General features: G+C 40.6%; 1 protein-coding gene across 28 annotated transcripts in view; it reads left to right on the top strand.

Annotated features, from left to right (window-relative positions):
* Window positions 1-25,706, top strand: part of TENM3 (teneurin transmembrane protein 3) — a 1,688,047-nt gene that overhangs the window by 1,536,010 nt on the left and 126,331 nt on the right. For all 28 annotated transcript variants that reach the window (XM_077302333.1, XM_077302335.1, XM_077302356.1 and 25 more), the window contains one exon: window positions 17,515-17,637. In XM_077302333.1, the coding sequence (XP_077158448.1) occupies window positions 17,515-17,637 (123 nt within the window). The remainder of the gene's footprint in view (window positions 1-17,514; window positions 17,638-25,706) is intronic.

Genomic DNA, 25,706 nt, shown 5'->3' with positions numbered 1-25,706 from the left:
CCTAACGTTCTCTGATCACTATGATAATGTTTAAACATCCCTTCAAAATAAGATATAGACATGCCACAACAATGAACATAAGGAACATTTTATTTTAATGGAAATTTTAACTCATGACAATGACAAATCAATGGGAACCCTGAGCTTGTTTCTCTGCAACTAGATAGTCCCATCTGGGAGTGATGGGAGACAATGACACCCGAAGTGTGTTGTAAAGGGCCGGGGGGGGGAAGGGCATCCTTTGGGGCCCACCTCCAATTAGTTGAAGGACCACATGTGGTCCGTGGCCACCAGGTTGCGGATCGCTATTTTAGCATAACAACCTCACAAGATTGTTGTTGTTAGTAGATTGGAGGAGAATGCTTTGGCTCCTGATTTGGGAGAAAAGCAGAATAAAAATTATTAAAAATTAAGCATAACTAGATAAATAATCAGCACAGCACTAATGCAGCTTTTAATGTGTTCCTGCACTAAAAATAGCCTCTAGATAAACAAGGTTGCATCCAAGAGGGCAATCAAGTTAAGTATAAGTTAAGGAGTATCTTTTACATTAGTCTGTATGTCTTCACATGTATGACTATAAATGTTCAACAATACCATGCTGCATAAAACCCTATGAATGGTGCTATTTAATGCTACATCACCAGGTTCCATTCCATGACCTAAATGCCCATAGAATTGGGATAGCTGGAGGCTAGGATAGATATATAGCAGTTAATCTGTTGTTTAATTACAAATATGAAAGATTCTTAAGCTACATTAGCCTGAAGGTCACTTCCTTAATTTCTGAATTTCTCCCCCAAAACCAGATAGATAGATTTGGGTCATTACTATGTAGGGAGGAAAAAGCAGCCTATACATGTGCAAAGAATTTACAACTTCAGTATGCTGCCCTGCTAGGCTGCACCTGCACAGCTAGGTGGTAGTACCAGAGCAGAGAGTTTGCTGAAGTCCAGAGTCCAGTCTGGGTGGTCAGAAGCCAAGGGATAGATTCAAAAGGGTAGCCGTGTTGGTCTGAAGTAGTACAATAAAATCAGAGTCCAGTAGCATCTTTAAGGCCAACAAAGATTTATTCAGGGTGTGAGCTTTTGAGTGTAAGCACTCTTTATCAGGCTATCATGTCCTTATATGACAGGGAATATATAGCAAAAATCAATTCTGTTACATCAGTAGACTGTGTCACAACTAAATTCAGCCAATAATAATCCTTTATCCAAACAGCCAGTCAATCCTCTGAATTCAGTGTAGTTTACAAAAACACAAGGAGAGACCAAACTGCCTGTTAACGGTGATCAAAGGCTCTCACCTCCCCATATGCTGCTTGCTCCATCCGTCACCATACAACTGTGAAACATTCCTGCCAGGGAATTGCTGGTCACTAATCCAAGGCTCTTGTGGCGCAGAGTGGTAAGGCAGCAGTCATGCAGTCTGAAAGCTCTGCCCATGAGGCTGGGAGTTCTATCCCAGCAGCCGGCTCAAGGTTGACTCAGCCTTCCATCCTTCCGAGGTCGGTAAAATGAGTACCCAGCTTGCTTCTGGGGGGTAAACAGTAATGACTGGGGAAGGCACTGGCAAGCCACCCCATATTGAGTCTGCCATGAAAATGCTAGAGGGCGTGACCCCAAGGGTCAGACATGACTCAGTGCTTGCACAGGGGATACCTTTACCTTTAATCCAAGGCTAAGGAGTCAAACTCAAAATTCCATTACATTGCAATATCTTACAGTCACATTATTATCACAAATAAAATACATAGTGAGGAATATGGATACACAAGTTGAACAAGGTTAACATGCTCCCCACCCCACCCCCCCTCAGAATTCAATCAATAAACCACCCCCCTCAGAATCCCATCAATAAGCCCTGGACCTGTTTGTAGTACTATATTGTGCTGTTATTTTGGTTACAATTATTAGTTATCAGTTATACATGTTACAGACTGTTTTATGTATTGTTCTCTGTTATAATGTAAACCGCCCTGAGCCTCCGGGGAGGGCGGTATATAAGTATGATAAATAAATAAAATAAATAAAATGAATAATGAGATAAAAAACCTTTGTCCAAGGGAGTCAGACTTCACAGAAAGTGGGGCAGGGAGCAAAATCAAGCTAGGCTGGGGCCAGAGAAACTGTCAAAGCCCAACTGTAGTCTGGAGCTGGGATCATAGTCAAGAGTCCGGCAGGCAGAGCTTCACTGAAATGAATGGGAACATAAACATTGCACCCACAGAGGCCCTTGCCTCAAGGTCTTTCTCATATAGCCAGAAACCTGGTGGTGCAGTCGTCAGCCAGAGGGTCTGCAGCTGGCCCTAACCCTCATCAGAAGAAGGAACTGCAGCTGGGCCCCATCTACCTTGACAGTGAGCCAAGAGTCCTGATCTTCTGACAGCTGTCAAGGTAGATCACCTCCTCTGACGATGCTGCTACAGGCTTGCTGAGATCTTGGCCTTGGTCCAAATGTGCTGCTGCTCCAACGAGTTGTCCAAAGTGGGAGGCGACTTTTTCGCCTCAGCTTGGCTGGACCCCTGCTACTTATCGTCTGCCAGGGTTCCAGGCTGAGACAGGAGAGTACTGGGCCCAGGCAGGAAATCTGGATTGGGAGTCTCAACCGGAGGTGCAGAGTCAGGAGCGCCCTCTAGGGGCTCAGTTGGAGTTGCAGCAGCTAGCAGGGAAATGACACTCAGCACACAGAGAAAGAATTATTTTTGACTTAGATTTATAGATCCACCTAAATATCTTTGTATGTTGGAGTTTTGTCCAGAATCAAAGCTTTGCCTAAATCCTAGAGGAGGGGGCAAACTGTGGCTCTCCAGATGCCCATACTACAATTACCATGAGCCCCTCTCCATGGACATCTGGCAAGGTGGTGGATATTGTGTGGATATGTTCCCTCAGCAGTCATTCGTCTTTCTGCAGTTAAATGCTTATTTTTCTGAAGTGAGAGCATCTGGAGATTTAACCCTATCTTGATTCCATGTCAATCTCTCTAGTTCTAATCTCAGGTTGGGGAATATGTAGACAGGAATTTAACAGTGGTTTTTCATTGGTCAGTAAAAGGCATTCTGTGCATGCTCAGAAGCATACCATCCACATAGGCAAGCTGGGCTGTTTGCAAGTAATAGGCTAGTTTTTCAGTTGGTGGGGATGTACTGAATGTGGCTGACTACTGAATATGCTGATTGCTATATTTTAAGTGATTGTTTTAATTTGTTTACATTTATGGACCATTTGGATTTTATTTAGGTTAAGAAGCCTCTGACTGAGAGATAGATTAGATATTTAAAAATAATCAGGAAAAACACACACATACCTTTCTGCATTCATGAGGAAATCATGCAGAGAGACTGCATTTGCAAAACTGTACTTCAGAACCGGATCTTGTTAAATCATAGAAAAGTGATGAAGAATAACTTGAGGTGTCAGGCAACAAAATGCCAAGTAGGAAACAAGGGGACTGTTAATGTGTTGCAACACTGCCAGACAGGGAAGATGATCTAGAATATCTGTATGTTTATGCATCCAATGACTAAGGAATAAAATTTCTAACTGGGAGACTTCATCACTAAATATGATTCGATTCTGCTCAGTTATGGTTATGCTGCATTGCATCATAAATACCTGCTGATATATACAATACACAGGAGTTTCCTTCTCTCTTTATTCAACAGGGAACTCTTTATGTACTAGTGATATTACAGATATTTCACCTGCCTCAGCAACCTAAATGTAAAGCTGAGCACTTGGGAACACGCTTTGAAGGATTTGGGGGTCCATAAAACAGTTAATGGATTAAATTCACTTGCATATATAGTTTTCCCATCTCTTCAGATGTAATATCACAATTCTCATTTAATAGGCCATCCAAGAATAATTTAGTGCGAGTTACTTAATATAGAATTGAAGCCATCTTCCACTTTATTTACTCCTTTCATAGCAGACGTTAAACAAAGGCAGTAGGATGAAAAGTTATAGGTGGCAAGTCACTATCCGGAACTCAGTTTGTGCATTTGCTAACATTGCAGAACAGCATTACCCCAAATGAGTCATTCTCAAACTGTAGTGACAAATATTCCCGTGTAGATGAAAAGAATTAACGTGGTATAGTGGTTAGAACAGACTTTCTCATCTAGGGTTTTTGACGGCCCTAAAAGGGTTTCCCAAATTGGTGGGAAATAATTATTTTTTTATTTATTTTAAAAATGTATAAAACGTTTATTGGGTTAAATGGCCACATATGGTCATGTTGACCCACCCACCCCTCTCCCAAAATGGCCAGCTGAGGTTCCATGGTTGACCTGTGTTGCTGGTAGCTGAAGTAGAGTGTGATAAGTCCTTGGGGTTGGGTGAATGGGAATCTTGGGTGGGGGCTGTGTATGTGCTTACTGGGGAGTGCAGGTAGGCAGGTGGGCCCTAGAGGGGCCTGCTTTGACCTAGCTCCTGTTCACTGCTAGGGATTCAGTTCTGGGACTATGCAGAGCAAGTTGTTGTTGTTGTTGTTGTTAGGTGCGAAGTCATGTCCAACCCATCGTGACCCCATGGACAATGATCCTCTAGGCCTTTAAGTTTGCACTTACTGCTTCAGTGACTCCATCCAGCCACCTAATTCTCTGTCGTCCCCTTCTTCTTTTGCCCTCGATTACTCCCAGCATTAGGCTCTTCTCCAGGGAGTCCTTACTTCTCACGAGGTGGCCAAAGTATTTGAGTTTCATCTTCAGGGTCTGGCCTTCTAAGGAGCAGTCAGGGCTGATCTCCTCTAGGACTGACCGGTTTTTTCGCCTTGCAGTCCAAGGGACTCGCAAGAGTCTTCTCCAGCACCAGAGTTCAAAAGAACAAGTTGTAAGCAGTCTTATTGGTCACCAGTAAGATTCAAAACAAGGAACAAAAGCCACATCATGTCTTTTATTAGGACCAACCAATATAACACTGAAGTTTCCTGAGTTTCATGCTCTCCGGATCTCTTCAGCAGGCTGCTGCCCTCTCAGCCACACTTGTTGCCTAAATTTCCCCAATTGCTATATATTGGCTATTATTGTACAGTTGCTACAACCACCACTTTTATTATTATTATTTAGCCAGCCTATGCCTAAGAACACAGAAAGCCATTAATTTTAATACCAAGCAATGAAAGCATATTGCTTTTGCTGTACTAGAGGAGCTCAACAAGAAGTGTAGTTGGTTGAAGTGCAGTCTAGGGGTGTACATTCAGGGTCACCCAAACCAAAAATAAACCCAACAAATACCTTATTGATATTTTTCCGTCATAGTTCAGCTTCCCAAATATATCTGAGATTTTTCAGGTAAACTGGGGTGAAATACCAGAAAAAAAACCAGATATATTCAGGAATTTTTGGCAAACCTGGCTGCCAAACTGCCCCAGCCAACCCTGCAGAGAGATCTGTTCCTGAAGGACCAGTTCCTGGATGGGTTTTGTTAGGCAGTATGGACTAAACCAGACTGCCCAGCCAAGCCTACAAGGAGAGTACTCCCCACAGGATTGGCTCCGGGGCAGGTTCTGTTGGGAAGTCTAACGTAAACTTGACCGCCCAGCAGAGCAGGTGGGGAGAGTTTTCTCTGTAGGATTGACTGCTTGGTGCGTAATGTGAGCAGTCCAGTTTAAACCAGGCTGCCCAGAAGAGCCTTGTTGGGCCTTCGGGATTGTCTGCTTGGGCAGCTCTTTTGGGCAGTCCAGATGGACCACCTAAAAGAGCCCCAAAAGAGCCCCAGCTGAGCCACCACTCGGCTGTTTTTAGCCGCTTTGCTGCTGTTCCCTCTCCCCCTATTTTTTCCAACTTGGGTCTATGGGATCTTCCCCCCAAAATTGGATTTTCCAAAACCAGTCAGATTCAAATATTCTAGTAATATTAGGGTCTTGTGCTTTTTTTTCTAAAATTCTAAAAACAAAAGTTAATGTCCAATAAACCTGAACTGAAAAACACCGAGAGAGAGAAATTGCACACTCCAGTAGAGTCCCTTCTCTGCAGGCTAGTTGGCAGAGGGAGATGCAGCAATAGTCTGGTCTGTCTTGTAATTTTTCCAGCACTGTGACAACAAAGCCTTTGGTGGTACAATGATTTAGAGAGTGGAAACAGAAACAAAGAAAGCTAACATAAGAGACAGAAAGAAAAAGTCAGGAGGTCATAAGGAGACAGGAGAACAACAAAGTGGGAAGGAAGAGAAGACATAGGAAACGGAATTTGCAACGAAGAAAGAGCACAAGGGTGGCCAAAAAAATCTATTTCCCAGAATGTTGAGAGAAAGGTGAAAAGAAATAATGTGGATAAGTTGTTTAAACTAATTAACAGCAGCATATTATTTACCTTGGAGACAAAACGAGAGTACAAGACTTGCCCTCCTTAAAATGTTTTCCACTTTCTCCTTTCATAAAATGAGAGGAGGCAATTAAAGAAAGCAATTGTAATGTATTCTTAAGCATAGCCAAGCCATTACTGAGTACTGGTTTTCAACAAATAGAGTCTTTTACAAATAATCTCTTTGTTTCAAACTATCTTACTCCACATGTCAGGGGTTTTAACTGAGGAATACCCACCCAACATTACCCCTCTCTTGCCTCCTCTGTGATTGGGGGGAAGATTGGAGGATTGGAGTAATGCCCCAACTGGGGCAACCTGGCTTTTCCTCTTTCAAACAGCTGGTTGAGTCCCACTGCTAAAAATCCTGTATATGAAAAAGGTCTCTGCTACCAAAGACCCTTTAAATTGGAAATGTCTGGAATATATGCATTCTGCCCGACTTTGCCAGTCTACAAATACACACACACATAACATATCTAAATGTGCAACATGCATAAGTTGTTGAACCTAAGTAATGGTCAGAGATAGGTTTTCTGGTGTCATAGGTCACTTCTGACAATTATATTGTGAGATGATGGTTATTGTGGAAAATTACGCTGAGCCTTCTTTATACAAAATGCAAAGCATAATACAATATTTACTATTTCAGTATAGCACACTATTAATATTTGATTGTTGCATGCATCACAAGCTGTTATTGTCACTGGCACTGAGAATACATTCAGTGATGAAAACAGCCCATACGCAAAAAAAGATGAGAGAAGATAAGTGGCTGTCAGAAGGTTAAAAGCAGCATTTCAAGATATAGGGCAATTTGCAGTCTAATTCTTAAATAAGCATTACCTACCTCCACCGGTGAGAGAGGCTCATTTTCAAATAAAGATTTATCGCGATGATGTTTTTCAGATGACATTGCTGCTTTTGAAGATTTCAGCAATTTGAAGCAATGGTTTTCTTGATAAAATGGTTTTCTTGATAATATAGTAATGAAATAAAATAATGAAATTACTATATTTTGAGCAAGTCACCAATGTGTGTGTGTGTGAGCACACATGGCAGTTGTGCTTACTGGAAAAAATAATAGGCTGAATGCCTCACCTCATGGAAAGTTTGTATTTATTTAGGGAGCCAAGATCAGTGGAGAGCATAGGCAATATGCATAATGTTTGCTTGTGGAGCATTTCCATTCATTTCAGCTTCTTTCATGTAAGAACTTCAGTACTTTTTTGTTACATCATCTTTTCTGTCATTCTGTGTTTTCATTTGTAATATCTTTTTCTTTCTCTTTCATAATATTTTGGATTCTCTGCTGAAGTGAAGAATAGGCACTTTTTTGAATTAGGCCATCTGGAATCTGCATGGAATGAGAGATAAGTTTTCATTTGTCCCAGTGTTATTTGTTTAGATCTTAGTATCTAAACTAAAATTCTTGTTATAGCATAAGTAGGCTAACCATATTCCCTAGATAAAAAAAAGGGGACATTGTGATGGCAAAACAAGGAAGGGGTTAAATATTCTGTATTCATGAATGTAAGATGATTCTAAAAACTTTTATAAACATATTATACTTACCCTGATTCTTCAGTGGCAGAACCCATGCAAAAATTTAGGTAAATGTAGTGGGGGGGGGGACTGTTTTCCCCACGACCGAACCATGAACATTTCTACAATGAAATAATCTTACCAGCAAATTTGGGTTTTTCAACCTCTTGTCATAAAACGTCTCACAAACTTCCATGATGCAAACTAACACTATAGCAAGTATGTCTTTTATTTAAAAGGAGACCAAAATGACATTTTAATGAAAATGAGGATATGGTTGGAAAATGTCCCCTTCAAAAAGGTACATGTGGCCAGCCTACACATAAGACTACAAACACTGGATCTTTGGGGGAAAGAGAAGCATTTTCTTCCCTTTTTTCCCCCTGTCACCTTACATGGGTGGTCTTTGTATATGGTACATTTCAGTAGAGTGAAATAAGTTGGATAGCTGATAGGTTTGTGACTGGTATTGCCACTTCTGTGTACCTTGTCACCACCAAACTACTTCTGCTTTTATATGACTTGCTAGAAAGCTATAACCCATATTTGTGCATTGGCATTCACAGTTTAGGCCTCCACAGCACAGGGCTATTGTCAGATGTTAACCTCCCACATCTGGGCAGTTACTGTGGGTAAAGTCTATTAATCTAGCATATTGATTCAAAAATCAAGTAAAGCCTGTTTTTTAAAACGAACAAAACCAGGGTCTAAAGAAGAGATCCCCTACATGGTACCTATGGGCACCACAGAATCTACTGACACTGTTCCTGGTGCCCATTAAGTGTTTTTAGACAGTGGGTGTGGCCATTGGGACTGCTGTCCAGCAGGGCTTCTGTCTGGCCACTGGAGATGGGACTGTCTGTGAAAGTTAAAATTATGCAGTTCTGCTGGCAGCTGCCACCACAGTGTTGGCTCAGTTCTCTCTCTCCTCTATAAATTACTCCTCTTGTCCTCTGCACTGGGCTTTCTTTGTGTGTGGTTCAGCCTCTCACAGGAACCACTTTTACAAATAACCGCCCAGAGCTGCAAAGAAATGGGCAGTATAGATATCTAAATAAGTAAATAAAATTTTGTGGCTGTGCCCCTCCACCTTGTGTTAGAATTCCAGCAATGCCCACAGATTAAGACAAATTGGGGGATCCTGGTCTAAAAGGACTGGTGAAGAAAGGAAAAATCATGGACACTTGCTGTCCAATAAAACTATTGTATTTTGCTCTGAGCTGGATGGCCCAGGCTAGCTTAGTTTCCTTAGATATTGGAAGCTAAGCAGGATCAGCCCTGGCTAGTACTTGGACGGGAGACCACCCAGGACATCCTAGGCTGCTACGCAGAGGCAGGCAAAAACAAACTACCTCTGAATGTCTCTTCCCTTGAAGACATCATGGGGTAGTCATACATCAGCTGTGACTTGATGGCACTTTCCAGTATCACCAACCTATTTTATAAAGACATAGGATTTGGGTTCTCCCAGAATTACAACAGGTCTCCAGACTACAGAGATCAGTTCCCCTGCAGGAAATGGCGGCTTCAGAGGGCAGATTGTATGGCATCACATCCCTGCTGGCTGACCTCCTTTCCCTCCCCAAAGGCTGACCTCACCAGGTACTACTCCCAAATCTCCACCCATTTTGCAGACTAGTCAGGATTAAGGTAATAGTGTAAAAGAGTTTTGAAAATGCTATATAAATGTTAGGTGTTGTGAGTGATAATATATTAAACCCAAGTTTAGTAAGCTTTTGCACAAGCGTTTTGTTTTTCAAACCAACCATCAGCAGATACTTTTATGACCGCAGATAATACAGGGAAAACAAACAATTCAGACTAACTATAAGTAGCATTGGTTTACAATTTGAACGACAATATGTTGCAGACAAATGTTCTGTAATTCACCAGATTCGCTGTCTAGCCGACAGTCAAACAGGAAGACAACTGGGTAACAAGTTTAAAGATTTATTTGCCAGACAGATAGGTGAGTACAGAAACATGTCTGCAACTACTCATTCCCCCTTCAGGGTATGTTGCATAGTTATACACAATTTCAGACTTGCACACTAAGGGCTTAAGTTAGTCACTTTCCACTGTTTGCATCTGTACATCCTGTGATCTGTTTCTGAAAACCACACTCTTCTTAGAATTTGTGTTCGGTAGTCTTTTGGTTTTTGCTTCTGTCTTTTGCTTCTTGCAGGACTGACTTACAGATATGCATTACTAGGTCTGCAGCTCTGAGCACAGTCTATTTGGGAAGTGAACATAGGGTATTTGGGGGACAGATGTGTCTGCCCTAATGTTCAGATGTGCATTTGTACCTATCAACCACTGCATCAATTTAGATTGTACAATGCACAATATCCATTTGGAGTTGATAGATGTGACTGACAGCCTTCTTTCACAACAAAAATCTTGTCTTGCAAACCAGTCTTCTTATTTCTTCTTATTTCTAATTTGCTGTGGAATACTGTTATCTGGAATACTGCTACTATAACATGGATACCTTTCTTCAGCTAATAGATTTATTTAGGATGAACACCCACAATTTCTTAAGAGAAAAGCTGTTGTTCAATGTTAGAGTTCACACTTTGCATGCAGAAGATACAAAGAATAATGCCTGACACATTTGTTGGAAAAAAAGTTCTCAGGAAGCAGGGCTTTTCTGAATTTTTGGAAAGGCAGTCAGAGCAGGCTATATTGTGCTGGATGGCCCAATATGTTCATAAATGTGATAGTTTTGATGAACAGTCTCACTACAAATTCCTGCGGTTAATATGCAAGTCAGGTTGTACATCTTTCATGAATGTCATGTTTGACTACTTATTTAAAATGAATACTGTCATCATCTTCATACATCATTCAATTTTCAATTTCTAAAAAAAATCTAAATTAAAAAGTATGAAGGCTCTTTCTCCTGATTTATAGACCCTGTGATTCAAGGGAAGGTAAAAACATTACTAATCTTACAAGTCTGAGGCACAAAGAGAATGCTAATTCACTCTCTCTTGAAGGGAAGACAAGATTTTATTTGCTTACAATGTACTATGTTGTCCATATAGTTTCATTACCTGAACTTTGTGAAGTGGGTGAAAACTTACAACAAAACCTGAGTTCCCTGTATGCAAACAAAGAAAGTATATTGAAACAATTTTTTTAAAATATTTCTTATCCATCTTAAAGCAACAATTGGAAAAGTTGATCACAGAGACAGCCAGAGTGGTGGTGATTTTGGACTTGCTTCTGAGGGGATCTTAGTACCTGATAAGAAATGTGAAGATCACCTCCAAATTCCTGGCAACTGGTGCAGGTGTTACTTATACCCCATCCAGGCATGGGTGGTCCGCTGCCTGATCCCTCCCCCTTCTACCCAGCCACTGGACCTCCATCATGGAGAGGCTGAGTTTCAGACAACTCTGCCTGAGCCATCCAGCTTCCAAAGATCTGGCAAATGTATCCAGGGGAGAGTGCAGCCAGCCAGCCATCAGGAGGTAGAGCTGAGTGTTATCCGCACATTGGTGATATTCCAGCCAAAAACCCCGGACCAGCTGGGTTAGAGGGCACATATAGATGTTGAAAAGTGTGTGCGTGTGTGTGTGTGTGGGGGGGGGAATATCGCCCTCTGTGGCACTCCACATGGGAGCACCAAGGGCTTCAACACCTCCTCCCCCTTGCAGTCCTCTGAGTCCAATTCCGGAGGAAGGAGACCAGGCATTTCATCACAGTCCCCCTGATCCCAGTCCCAGTGAGGCTGTGGGCCAACAGCTTGTGATCAACCACATCAAATGCTGCTGACAAATCTAAAAGGACAATGATGGCCCCAGTCCAGGTAGCACTGGATATCATCTGTTAGGGCAACCAGTGTAGTCTCTACCCCATGGCCAGGATGAAAGCCAGACTGGTATGGATCTAGGGTTTAACATCTTCATGCGCCCCCTCTCCCAGCTGATGCAGAGTTTGGGAAAGGGATATCATCAATAAACAGATGACACACAGCTGTATCTGTTGATGGACTACTATCCATATATACCTCCAAATTTATTGGTCAGTTGTTTGGAGGCCATGGTCGACTGGTTCAAGTCCACACACACACACAACTGACCCATGTTTAAGCCAAGAAATGAAAAACATTGGCCTTATTCTTTTGTTATTTCTTTTGTTATGTCTTTTGTTATTTCAAAACTTGGCTGTATGACAACATTTGCATTTAACAGCATGGGAGAGTTGTGACTTAGCTTGACAGGGACATACTATAGCAAATGTTTTCAACTACAGCAAATTTTATTTGCAAAAATAAGCATTTTTAACTGCTGTATTTAGAGGTCACTTTCCTCACTTGTCATCATTGCAAATATGCAGATTAAATATTTTAATTCTGTTAAGTGCAAAGTGCAGGCATAAGGTTAAGCCAATTTAAACATCAAAAGGCAAGCAAATTGGTAAATGGAGCAAGAAATTTGTGCCCTTAATAGCCATCATGGTAGCCTTAACTTGACATGAGGAAACAATTTCTCCATAAAAGGAATTAAGCCCTCTACAAAATTAAGAGTTGGTCTGCTTGAAGATGATTGTGTTCATACATTATGGGCAATGGGAACATTCCAAGGGAATACTACGGAACTGTGAACATTGAAAAGGAGTCTTCCTTATCCCAAAATACGTCTTCACAATCCATGTAAAATGAATATGAATAAATCCAGTTATGTCACTAATAAATTGTAGCAACTAATCTTTTCATTTCATAGAATCATAGAATTGGACAGGATCTCCAGGGTTATCTAGTCCAACCCCCTGCATAATGCAGGAACTCACAACTCTTTCTAGAGAATTAAATGCTATGGACAAGTAACTATTCTAGTAGCTGTTTCTAAAACATCTGTGAATTAAGAATATAGAATTGTACAAGCAAGAGAATCTGCAGGGACACATCTAATTTTGCCTTCTCCCACTGTTTCCTATTTTCCTTCCCTTAAAACACCCATAGACCTATTATTTTTTCCTATTTCTTTCTTTTCTTCTCATCCACCAACCAGTGTACTTTTATCTGTCCCTCACATTCAGTTTTTCCCTTTTTCCCTCCCCCTGGTAACTTTTCACTGGGAAAATTCTGCAAATTCTGTACAGTTTTAGCCAGGAGGCTGATTCCTCTTGCATGGTAGGGAACCCACATGGACTTGTCAGAGTAGTTCACTTTCCCCTGTATTCCCTTACCCACACTGCTTCCTCCTTCTAGCAACCCCCATATCCCCAGTTTTCCATGCTTCCTTTTCCCACTCACCTACCACCATTTCAGCTGCCCCCGTCTTTGACTATACTTACTAGTTGTTTACTTTATTTAGATCCTATTTTTGTCCCCAGTGGGGACTCAGAGCTGCCTACAGCATTTTTCTGCCCTCCATGTTATCCTCACAACAGGCCTAGGAGACAGCAGGCCCAGAATGGCAGCATATGTATAATGAATTCATTAATTAACTGACCGATCATGATTCCATAGCAGAATGAGGATTTGGACCTAGGCCTCCCAACACTCTAGTTTTAAACCGATTAATATCACACTGTGGAGTGGATCCTGTTGAAGAGTAGCAAACAGCTAGGTCTGGTTTGTTATGCTAGTTGCAAGTTGCTCAGTGGTTTTTGCTAGGCCAGGTGAGGCTCTGATGAGTTCTCTCTAAAATCCCCAAACCTGGTACACCACCACCACCTCACATCTCTACCATTATTGGGCCTGGCTCCTTCACTGGCAGTTTAGGAGGTGTGTGAGAACTGCCCCACCTCCCTACCAGACTCCTGTGTTGCTGGCTCAGCAACATACATGCACATATAACTGGATAAGATCAAACCTGAAGTTTCCCTAGAAGCTAGAATGGCTGGATTAAGGTTATTGTAGTCTGAGCACAATAACCATCAAGATGGACTGCCCAACAGACCCCAGACAATCCTGCGGGGAGAGTTTTCTCCATAGGATTGGCTCTTTGGCTTGCTCTGTTGGGTAGCTGGGTTTAGTAGCTAGGCCCTAGCCAGTCCTGCAGGGAGAGTCTTCCCCATAGGACTGATTGTTTGGCCAGCTCTTTTGGACAGTCTGGTTCAAAAAGACTGCCTAAAAGAGACTGTTGAGCCACCTATCTGTTGATTTTAGCAGCTTTGCCACTGCTTCCCCCTCCCTTCAGTTATTTTCCATTCAGGTATATTGGACCTGGAAATAATCAGGATTTTCAGAACATATCAGTATTGGGAGCTGGGTCTTTTAGGAGAAACATTAATTTTTTTCAGGTCCAATCGTCCCAAACTGAAAGAGAAAGAGAGAGATGTCACGCCTATAAAGCAACAGTTAAGATTTTCTTTTGTAAAAGTAACTTTTCTAGTCTATGTGATAGAAAAACAATAGGACAGTTCAAGACCAATGCTGAGGTGTAGCAGGATGAGATGAATTGTATTTACTAGACTTGAACTTTTCAGATAAGCTGTTAACATTGAATATTTTATTGTGCATTTGGATCTGTCTTATTTAAGTAAGATTGTGATTTGAAGACTTCTTTTCAGGCTACAAGATAAGCAAGATGCAAACAATACAAAACCTGGAAGCTTGTGACCATTGCAGAGAATGGAGATGTTACTGTAAATGTCAGAAATTTGAGATTGTTGACATATATTGGTGAATTTTGATTATTCTCCACTTGTGGCTGTCAACATTTACTGGAAAGATGCTAAAAACACTATCGACAGTCTCCCACTTTCTAACATTCACAGTAATAGAGATGCTGCAGTTCTGCTAAGTAGTAAAGCCGACTAGTTGAAACATTTTGAATAATGAATATTTAGATCCCCCTGAGTGGGAATCAATCTTTGTTTTGTTGCAATGAAGCCATTATAGTGAGGCAGAGTAACTGACATTAGATTTGGCCTCAGGGATTTTGCATGCTCACAGTAAACTAAGGCAACAGTAAAACATGAGCAGTAGGCAAGTCATGAAAAGGAATTTCATCCAAGGTACATTAAAATTGTGGGATAATTCTGGCAGTGCTCCAGAAATGATGATGTTTTGACAGGAGCAGGGTTCTGGGAATAAGAAGAACTCACTTTAAGGTGTGCAAAAAGAAACACTTTCATAGTCAGAGATCTGACTATGCTAGATAATTACAGCAAGAATTTAAGGGTGCTGCTTTAACAGAAAGAGAAAGTGGGAAATAATTAAAAGGAATTAATAGCAATAGTTGTTCTGGCATTCAGGGACATTTTATGTATCTAATCACCATTACCAGCTCTGCAATGAAACTTCCAAAACACAGCTAGATAGTAGATTTCAACCCAGTACCACTGTGATAGCTAGTTTTGGGGAATATGAACTTTTGAAAGTCAAAGGTCCCTTCATCTGATGATATTTGTTAAAAGGGGCTTTGACTTTGGAAAGTTCATACTCTCAAAATCTTGTTGGTGTGTAGCATACTACTGAATCTGAATCTAGTTGATCTACTGCAGACTGACACAACTACCCTCTGAAACTGCCACAGCAGCGTGATGCAAACCAGGAAATATCATTGAGAAAGGTTGTCTAGATTGAAATTTGAGATGATCTGTCATTAATATCAAAATAATTTTCTGCTCTGTCTCACATTCCAGCAGATCCCAGGGAGGCTGTGAAAACTACCTGGGGGGGGGGGGTCTGAACTAGGAACAAGGACATCTTCTGGATGGGGTGTACTCCCCCTAGAGGAACAGGTTTGTTGCTGGGGGTGTGATGCTGGATCCAGTCCTCTTACTGAATAGACAGGTAGCAGCGGTGTCCAGTTTCTTTCACCAGTTTCGGCTGGATCAGCAGTTTCAGCTGGAAACTTTCAACAGTTTCAGCTGGATCACCAGCTGCAGACATGCCTAGGAAGAAAAATATTGTCCCTGTGGTGCAAACCTGCTAACTTCTACATTAGATTACTACAATGCACTGTATGTAAGGGGGGGGGGGGTGTCCTTAAAGACTGTCCAGAAGCTACAGCTATGGCCATAATGCTGACTGGAGTGGGTTGTAGAGACCATATAATTCGTCTTGTTTCGCCTACACCAGCTTCCAATTTGCTTCCAGACCAATTCAAGAAGCAGATGTTGACCTTTACGCCTCTATAAAGCTTGGGGCCAGTATACCTGCCTATTCTCACATGAATATTCTTCAGGTACCCATGAAAGGGCCTTCTCAGCTGTGGCACCAGACTTTGGAATGCTCTCCTTAGGGACATTCATCTCCCCCCACCTCCACACACAAACATACACCATTATTGTCCTCTACCAGTGGATGATATTTTTTTTTGAGACTCCCTCCATGTCTTTATGTTTTTGTTTACATTTTTATACGATTGCTATATTTAATTTAAAAAAACAGCAACCTTCCTACATATGTGTTTTGAGTGTATTTTGATGACTGGTATGTTTTCATATTTTAATGTTTTGTTTTAATGTTCTCTTCCGGGAGTACCCTCCATAAGATGGAATAGGGGCATAGAAATGTTATATATAAAATGAATAGTGCAGGTGGTGTTGGCCAGGTTACCCTGGGCATTTGGAACATGTTTTTTATACCTTTATGAAGCAGCAGAATGTGTTTTCACCCAGTAACTTTGTCAAATCAGATTTGGTATCATGATATCACCACAGTTGTTATCCCCGATTAACTAAGATCAAGGAGAGGGAAGACTGACACTAAACAAGCAGCAGTTTGACACATGGAGGGAGAGGCAGTGGAGGTATTTTCCCTCAGTTATGGATGGCATATTATATTGCTAGCAGCAAAGCACCACGTGATACCTTTTTGAGACTTTTAAAGGTTGTATTTCAAAATCTGTAGCCTTTTTAATCTTTTACTTCAATGGGCACAACTTCACTGAAATCTTTAGCACGCTGTCTGCTCGATCAGGTTCAGTTTTTCCTTAAATACTTGAGGAAAACACCGTGCTTCCTTGTCATTTTTGTTTAATTCAGTTGACTGTTAAAGGTCTAACACTGACAGAATTATTAATAATTTTCCTGCAGAAAACCTCTGTTTAAAGTGACTAAATTTTATCAGCGAAGGATATAATGAAAGTATGACAGAAGGTATATTCTGTATTAATGTGGAAATTAGTAAAGTACTAAGGGAATTATAGGGCATTTGCAGGATAACTGGCATGTGTCCCACAGACAACCTGTGTTGTTGTACAGTGACCACTACTCTCTTATACTTCGTCATGAGACTTCTTCCCAACTTGCTCTAGTTGTCTCAGTTTCCATTTCTTCTCACAGAGCTCCTTGGTGTACCAAGGGGCCCACTTGAGATGGAGGCAGAGAGCTATCTCGTCAATTGCAGCTAGCATTGTGTCATGCCAGTCGCTGACCAGACCATTCAGAGAGGTGCCAGGAAGCACTGGGTCCTGCAGGGCATTCAGGAATCTCTATGGGCGTGCTAAAATCTGCTCATTGCCCAATTGAGGAGGGGGTGGCAGCCTTAGCCGGGCTTTAAGGGCATACTGGTCTGACAATGGCACAGCATTAGCCGAGACCAGATTCACGTTCAACCCCATGCCGAAATATAGAATTCAGAGTGTTCTCTAAACCATTGGAAACCATTGACTGTTAAACATGGATTGTGCATCTCTTGTTTTCTGTTCTTTAAGACATATGTATTGTTTAATTATTATTATATTTTTTACCACCAGCAATGCATCTGTTTGGCCTCAATTGGCAGTTACAACAAACTGAAAATGACACATTTGAAAATGGAAAATTTAATTCTGATAGTGTGCCAACCAACACAGTAACATTACCTTCTGGTGAAAATGGTAAGTGCCCTTCTGAACTTTTATTCAGTATCCATTTTAAGGCATTAGTTTTTTAAGGATCTCTCGTCTCACAATTGGTACTTCTTGTTGTACATCCATTGAATTTGCAAGTACAAACTTCATTAGCAATGAGAGGTTTACACATACTCTTCAGGGTCTCTGTAATTTAATCGTTTTGAAAAGTTGTAAAATTACAACTTTGTTCAGTGCACATATGCTAGCTTGCTTCCAATGAAATCCACTTGCAGAGTACCCTTTGTGGACCAGAATGAACCCATTTTCCTTCCAGTTACAGTATACAGAGGTCCCCTCCATATTATTCCTGAGTATCTGTATACCTTCAGGAACTGTATTGGAGGCAGGGGGAGCCTCTCTCAAAGCACACTGTTCGACATTGGAGAAGGCTGAGCCAAGGCAGCCCAAGCTCAAAGCTGTTTGTCCGGCACTGTGGGGGGGGGGGATACTGAGCCTCAGTATGTCTGGTATTTTTTTACATCTGAAATCCTAGAGGTTGGATATATTTCAAGTACAGCTGTACAGTACAGTTTCAGGCAGCATGATTGTGACTTCCACTATACTGGGTACCATTGAATAGTTCATTGAAACCAAGGTTGTGGGCTCTAGCAAGTTGTTTAGGGCATCCCAGTCAATACCCTGATTGCAGTCTAAACAGTTTCTGGACCAATGGGAAGAAGCTGAATGTATTCATAGAGAAATTCTCTGATTAAACATCTCCATGTGCTTGAATCAAATTTGCAGCAGATTGACATTCTTATATTGGAAAAGTGAAAAAGATGACTATCAGGAGCTGGACTCCTACAATGGATTTTTTTTCAAAGTATTTTCTCTTACCTGCTCTTGGAGTGTTCCTTCCTCACCATCCCTCACCCCTGTTGGGTATACTCTCAAAAGAAAAACACTTGCTGTGGGAGTCATAATTCTATCAGGAGTTGGAACTGGGGAATAAAAAGAATACATACCCATAAACTAGAAGACAAATATGAATTTGGAGGATTGGTGAAGGGAAGTGACACTTTAAAGTGAAATGCTGTGGCGTGACTCCGGAAAGTCAACTGGGTAAGAAATCTGGTCCGTTTGTTCATTTGGATTTTGCTCATCAAACATTCAACGGGTCCTTGGAAATTTGGAAAAAGCAAAGTCGCCTTAATGGTCTTGAGATTCCAGTATTGCTTTAGCAGTTTCCATGTTGGTACCATGTAAGGAAAAGTTTTGGGGGCAAATATAGTCATGCCATTATGTCCAGCTAATTCTGTGGTTTTCTAATTCAGCTCATTTGGGGTGATTTTGTTTCTATTCACATGTTCAGCATGACATATTTTTAGTCTTACTCCATTTGTAGTCCAGTAGCACCGTTAAGACCAATAAAGATTTATTCAAAGTGTGAGCTTTCGAGTGCAAGCAAAGTTCACAGTCTCACGAAGAGTACTTGCACTCGAAAGCTCACACCTTGAATAAATCTTTGTTGGTCTTAAAGGTGCTACTGGACTCTGATTTTATTATGCTATTTCAGACCTACACGGCTACTCATTTGAATCTATCCATTTACAGTGAAAAGGATATTTTGTGACAAACATAGCCATCGATAGAACTATGCAATTGGGGTACAAAGGAGACAGCAGAAGGATTGTGTGTAGTGAGCAACAACACTTACATTACCTCCTGCTTAAATTAAGGTGGCATGTTTTCAATGTAAAAACACCTGTTTGTTCTGTTGGGAACAAACCCTGCCTCTGAGGGAAGTTTGGAAGCATCTGCTGTCTGGAAATTATTATGTGGAAGACAAAGCAACCACAATGTTTAAATGGTTGTGTTGTGTTAGTGGTGGCCTGCTTGTCTGTCTTGGAAAGTGCTGAAGGCTTTCTGTGTGTTATACTGAAGATGTCTGCTTTTTTCCTACTGAAATACATCAGGTCATGTACAGGATGTTTATCTTTTCCCAGAGTTGTATAAGGATATTATATTGAGTCTGCCTCTTCCAGGCAATATATAAAAGTCAAATACTATATTAATTTTGTTGTAGGAGCTTTTAAAACACAAACCACATCAAGGGATTATATTCTATTGACTTTTTCTTATTTTGCCCTTTAAGATTTTCTAAATCTTCTTTTTTCTAAATCTTAAAGAGTCTGTGCACTTTTGGCTAACAGAGGCTTTAAAATCAATAGTTTTTGAATGGAAACCCAGATTTAAATGGTTGATGAATACTGTATTTGCTGCACCAGTTTTTTTTTTAATCCATTTCCCTTGCACAATGAACATCTGACCTTTGCATCATTGTGGTTGCTGATGGAATCCTTTTCTGTCCATCACAGTTCAAAATTATAGAAATGATATGGCTCAATTTCCCATTTTTGCCATCTTTCAGACATCCTGTCTAAGAGAATGCAGCTTTTTCCCTCCTCTCAATTCCTTGTGCCTCAAATCTGTGTCTTGCACTTTAGTATCCATTATCTCTGTCTTTATGTGGGTGGCTTCCTACTTATAGCACAAAGCAGGGAGGAGGGAAAGGAGCTATTGTGCATTTAATGAATATATATATAGCTGCATCGGTAGCTGTGGGTGCCACATTCTTCAGGTATGATTAACCATTCAAACTTTTTATATAATATTTTGTTTTTAGTTGCACCATTGACATATTTTCTGCATGGCAGAAAAAGAGAGGTTACATTTTTTTAAATTAGTTATGTTAATATATGAACAGATACAATTTTACTAATGCATTTTAAAATTTATTTATTTATTTATTTATTTATTTATTTAGATTTTCATACCGCCCTTCCCTACGGCTCTGGGCGGTTTACATAAAACATTTTTGAACGTTTACATAGAAACGCCAAATATCAAATCAAATGCCAAATATGCTGCATGCTTGCTTATTAGCTTAAAAACATTATCCTTACAAAGAACTGTAATAAGTAAGCATGCATACCTGAAGAATGTGGCACCAACAGCTACCGATGCAGTTATATATATATATATATATTCAGGATTTTATGGATCAACAATTCCCCTCCCTTTATCCCCTCCTATTGAGTACCAGTACTGTTACCATATATGGCAAGCCACTCTGCTGTGCTCTTTTTCTCCAGTGGTCTTGGTGGGGGGGGGGCAGCCTCACACCTGGGATGAAGCTCCTCCTCTAGGTGTCAGGGTCAAGCAGCTTTGTAATCACTGTTGGGGAGGGCTTGTCCTGGTGGTCTCCAGTTTTTTCCGGCCCTGCCCTTATAGCAAGACTTGCACTTTGCTCATGGAGGACAGAATAATCCTGAAATTCAGGGGGGGGGGGGTTGGATGCTTTAGAAGATCTGGTACAAGGCTTCTCCCTTTCTGGGAGTAGGGTATGTGTAAGGGCAACAACCTGATGGTGCCCATTGGTGCCTTTTTTCCCCTTCCCAGCCAGCTTTGAGCCTCAGAGAACATCAGGATATGTGGCAGCTATGCCGCATTCAGCTGGCCAGCACCAGGGAATTGTGAGGCAGCTCAGATTGTGGTGCTGAAACCATCTTGTCAGCTGGAGGATAGCTTGGAATAACACAGTGGTGAGCCTGACAAGCCTGACTGAGCACAGCAGGCAGGAGGCTCCATCAGCCTTCAATTTGAGCGGCTGGGAGTGCACAGGCTAAGATGAAGCTCTTGATAATATATAGATTCATGGCATCCAACATGGTAGCAAGGAGAAATACCTGCCTTAGAACCTTTGAGGCAGATCCCTACTCATGTTCTAAAGTTGACTGCATCCCCTTAAAGGGTATGCTGCTTATTGGGGAGGAATTGGATAAGTATTTGGTCAAGGTCAAGAACAAAAAGAAGGCCTTGCACTCTAAAAATGATTACAGGCTAAGAAAAAAATTTCAGTCCTTTTGTCACATGAAAAGAACCTCAGGATTTAGATCAAAGCAAGCCAGAAGCAGGCAGCAACTACATGTTGGAGATGGTGTCATAAAGCTACTCTCTGGAGTTCTCCCTTCAGTCTGTTTTCGTCCAGTACCACAATATCAATGCCCTCTCAAGCATCAACATATATTGGGCATTGGGGCAGTGGAGCCTATTTTCTTGGAGCAGAAGACTCAAGGTGTATACTCGATAATGTCTGTGGTGCCTAAAAATAACAGCTCGGTCAGAGCTATGTTAGACCTGAAGTAGTTAAACAAGTTTATAGTGATGAAAAGAATTCCAGATGGAGACCCTGAGATCAATAATCTCCACCATCTAGAACAGGGGTAGTCAAAATGCGGCCCTCCAGATGTCCATGGACTACAATTCCCAGGAGCCCCTGCCAGCATTCACTAGCAGGGGCTCCTGGGAATTGTAGTCCATGGACATCTGGAGGGCCGCAGTTTGACTACCCCTGATCTAGAACGTCACTTTCCTGGCCTCCAAAGATCTATCAGAGTCCTACTTGCATATTCCAGTTTTGCTATCCCATCGCAGGTTCCTGCAGTTTGCATATGACAGCCACCATTACCATACAGGCCTCTTTGGCCTCGAGTTGGCTCTCAGGACATTCATCAAGGTCTTGCTCTCTTTGGTAGCACACCTGAGGAAAGGGTTCCCCCCCCCTTTTTTTTTAGATGACCTGTTTATCAAGTTGAACTTAAATAGCATTTTCATTGAAGTTCCATTTAGAGCTAGAAGTTTGCTTTGACTGTTGTGAGCCATCCACAATGGAAACTACACACACAGATTCACATGCTTTGTCTCCCCCAGTTTGAACTGCCACTGCTTCTAGTTTTGTCTCTGTCCATCCCTGAAGCCTAAAGGTCTGTCACCAAACGATAGAGCTGGGAAGGAGCATTCAGGCTCTTATTATGTGTCACCAGTTAACACTTTAGGCAAAACCATAGCAATATACAAATTTGCGTTAATCAAAGCAGCCAAAATCACAATGGTATCCAGCAGCTTCCTTGTGTTATTAAAATGAATGTGTGAACTAAGTAATTTCAGTTTCACTGTGCAGAAGAACAATAATGACATGTAGTTAATGTTAAATGCCAGTTAATTTTTCTTTGCTGCAAATGTGATACACTTACAACATTCCCAGCAGTTCATGACCCACCACATATCTCCACAAAAATTCACAAAGATTTCACAGCTCCTCAAAGAGAATAAATGTTCTGGCATGTCCTTGATGTTGTTTGTTATTCTATACCTTGTAGCAATACAAAATGAATAATCATCCCAGTCATTTCTTTACTTTGATATAGTAGAGATCATATGCTGAAGTTACATACATTAGAACTTGAAGTATAGTGATGGTTAAGTGTTAATTAAGATAAAATTCTTTTCCATAAATGTCATCGGTGCAACATTCGAATACTGTTTAAGTATAATTAAAAGGCTTCTTAATTAAATTGTTCATTTTTATGTTTCCAAGGAAGAAATTGTTTTAGAATTTTGGTTCAGCTATGATGGCTGTACTACTCTAAAGTAGGAAATTGTTTTTAAACAATATATAGTGTCATCCCAGATATCTCACTGTGGGAGATATGAATCTATGGTTATGTCATGCAGTTGAATGTTGTGTTACTGACTGCCTAGGAATCAAATCTTATTCTTTGATATTGTCATTAAAGCTGCCCATGAAAGCTTGAAATTATATTAGATTGTGCTCTGCAGAAATCACTGTTAATCTTTTAATATCTTAGTAAATTATACTGAATCTATTTTGTATTATTAGTTCAGCTATATTAATTCCCTTTTGCTTATTTGTTTAAACATCAGTCTAACCATTTGGTAAATAACATTTCCGCAGCTTTGATTTGAGTTTCTACAACTTTAGCAGTGCAACGTTATGCAGCTACTCCAGTTTAAACCCTCTGGTTTCAGTGGGCTTTGACTGGAGTAACTTTGTATGAGATTGCAATATAAGAAACAATAAATATATATTTGCTCTAATAAATATTCAAATGCAGCTTTGACATTGTAATACTCAAGCTTTATTACAATATATTTCAATGCTTCAAATAATTAACTAACTGTATTTTCTTTTGGTGTATTCAAATATAAATTTGAAGTCAAATTAGGATACCATACAAGTATCAAAGATAGGAAGAAGTGAAAATATAGCAGTATTAACTGTTGAAATAATTTTATCATATATTTAAGAATACAAAGAAGGCAGAACTTGTTTTATCTATCATAACTTCTACACTATTCCCCTATATTTTGTGTGTTGTATTTTAAAATATGACATTCTCAACACCTGTACAGCTTGATTTGATCCTCTGAGAAATACAGTAGGTGGAGCCTTTTCCTCAGTAGCACAGAAATTGCTTAACTTCTTTCCAAGACCCCTTGGTTGGGGGGGGGGGGGGGGATGAGGATGCAGTTGCCACTGCTAGTGGAGGAGGTGGAGAGAGAAAAATTTAAAAGAAAAATGCATTTAAAGGAAGTTTTTAACAGAGTTCCTGACAATTCTTAGAACTACCCAGAAGTGACAAAGGTTAGCTCTAGGAATCTATAGAAACTCTATGGTAGAGTTACTCTTTGTCACTTCTTGGTATCTGTAGGAATTGCTAGGAATTCTGCGGTAAGAATTCCCTGTAAGTATTTTTATTTCCTTTCCCCCCTAGGATTCTGCCCCTCCCCCCAACACTCTCACCCTACCACTGCTGGACAACTCTACACAAGAGACGTCCCGCTGACTTCTTCCCTGTTAGCATGTAGGCACATAGCAAGTATGGATGCTGTTTATCAGCATTTTGTCACCTCAAATAAAGTTAAATTGTTCTCTCCCTTTCCCTTTTACTTTCTAAATAGCACAATTTAGTTTTAGTTTTCATTGTTTTTTTCTCTGTGCATGTGTACAGATTCATATCATGCATCTAATGAAATAAGCTTTAGGTAAAAATCTTATGCTACTATAAATGTACTAGTTTTTCAAGTAATGAAAGATTCAGTTAATGTTTTGTTGCAAGAGACTACCCTTCTAGAATTTTTCTTGGGAATTACTTTATACTAGGCCTCATAAGATCTTCAGAGAATAAATACTGAGTAGAAAATTTTAGACTGCTTATGTATTTTATAAAGCTTGACAATGTTCAACTTTTTAACTGTGCTCTTTTCTCCTGTTTCTTTATTTTGACTTTGCTTTAATTTTGCTAGAATCTTATGATGAAAAAAATCACTCCCTATGCAAATTTCAGTGCACATTCCTTTTCCATTGCTTGAAAATTCATGTTTCCACTGAGCTGTCTGCTGTGACCCCCCTCCCCCGGTCAAATCTCTTTTCCGAGTAGTCACTGTCAATTCAGGATGCATATGTATAGATAATTTTTTCCCAGTGTGTAGTACTTAATGCTTGGAGGGGAAAAGAAAGTACACTTGGCTTAGTGGGAACAGACACTGATGAGTTTGAACAAGAACTGACACATGTCTGTAAAGACAGTAGAATGAAAAAGCCAGGAGGCAAAAAAAAGACAGCTGGTTTCTATGTTGTCAGCCTTTATGCCCTCAGCCATTCACTTCATCTAAAGAAACCATTTAGTATATTAGGAGAAGCCAATAATGCTAGGAGCATTCATATATTATTTTATGTGTTTCTGATTATTCTATATGGTCTTGAATAAACAGCCTCTTGTTTAAGATACAGAGCCGTTTTTGTTCTCTGCCATGAAATGTTTCTATGTCCATCCCAGTTTCCAAAATGCTTGGACACAAACAGTGGGTCTGATGGTAACAGTGATACCTTGGACTGACCTTCAGATTGCCCAGGTTGAATCTTCATGGATGCTTCTGCTAAATGAGGAATCGTGCTTTGGAGGACTCTGGAACAAGACTCCTTCCTTGATAGCATTACTCCTTCACTGGAGTCCACACTTTGCAGAGGTGAATTACAGGAGCAAACCCCAGACCTTTTCCGCACCAGGAATCTGGCCCAGCATTCAGTCATAGGGATAATTTCTGCTTCTGGATAACATCAGTGCCAGCCTGGGGTGGTCCCTGGCCAGAGACAACCTCATCCAGAAGCAGAAATTAGCCTCATGACCAGATGAGCGCTGCGCCAAGGCGGATTCCTGTTGTGGAAAAGGTCTATGTATCTTTAGAAG

Source organism: Paroedura picta, chromosome 10 (assembly GCF_049243985.1).
Source record: "Paroedura picta isolate Pp20150507F chromosome 10, Ppicta_v3.0, whole genome shotgun sequence".
NCBI lineage: Eukaryota > Metazoa > Chordata > Lepidosauria > Squamata > Gekkonidae > Paroedura > Paroedura picta.
This window is presented reverse-complemented; position numbering and strand designations above follow the sequence as displayed.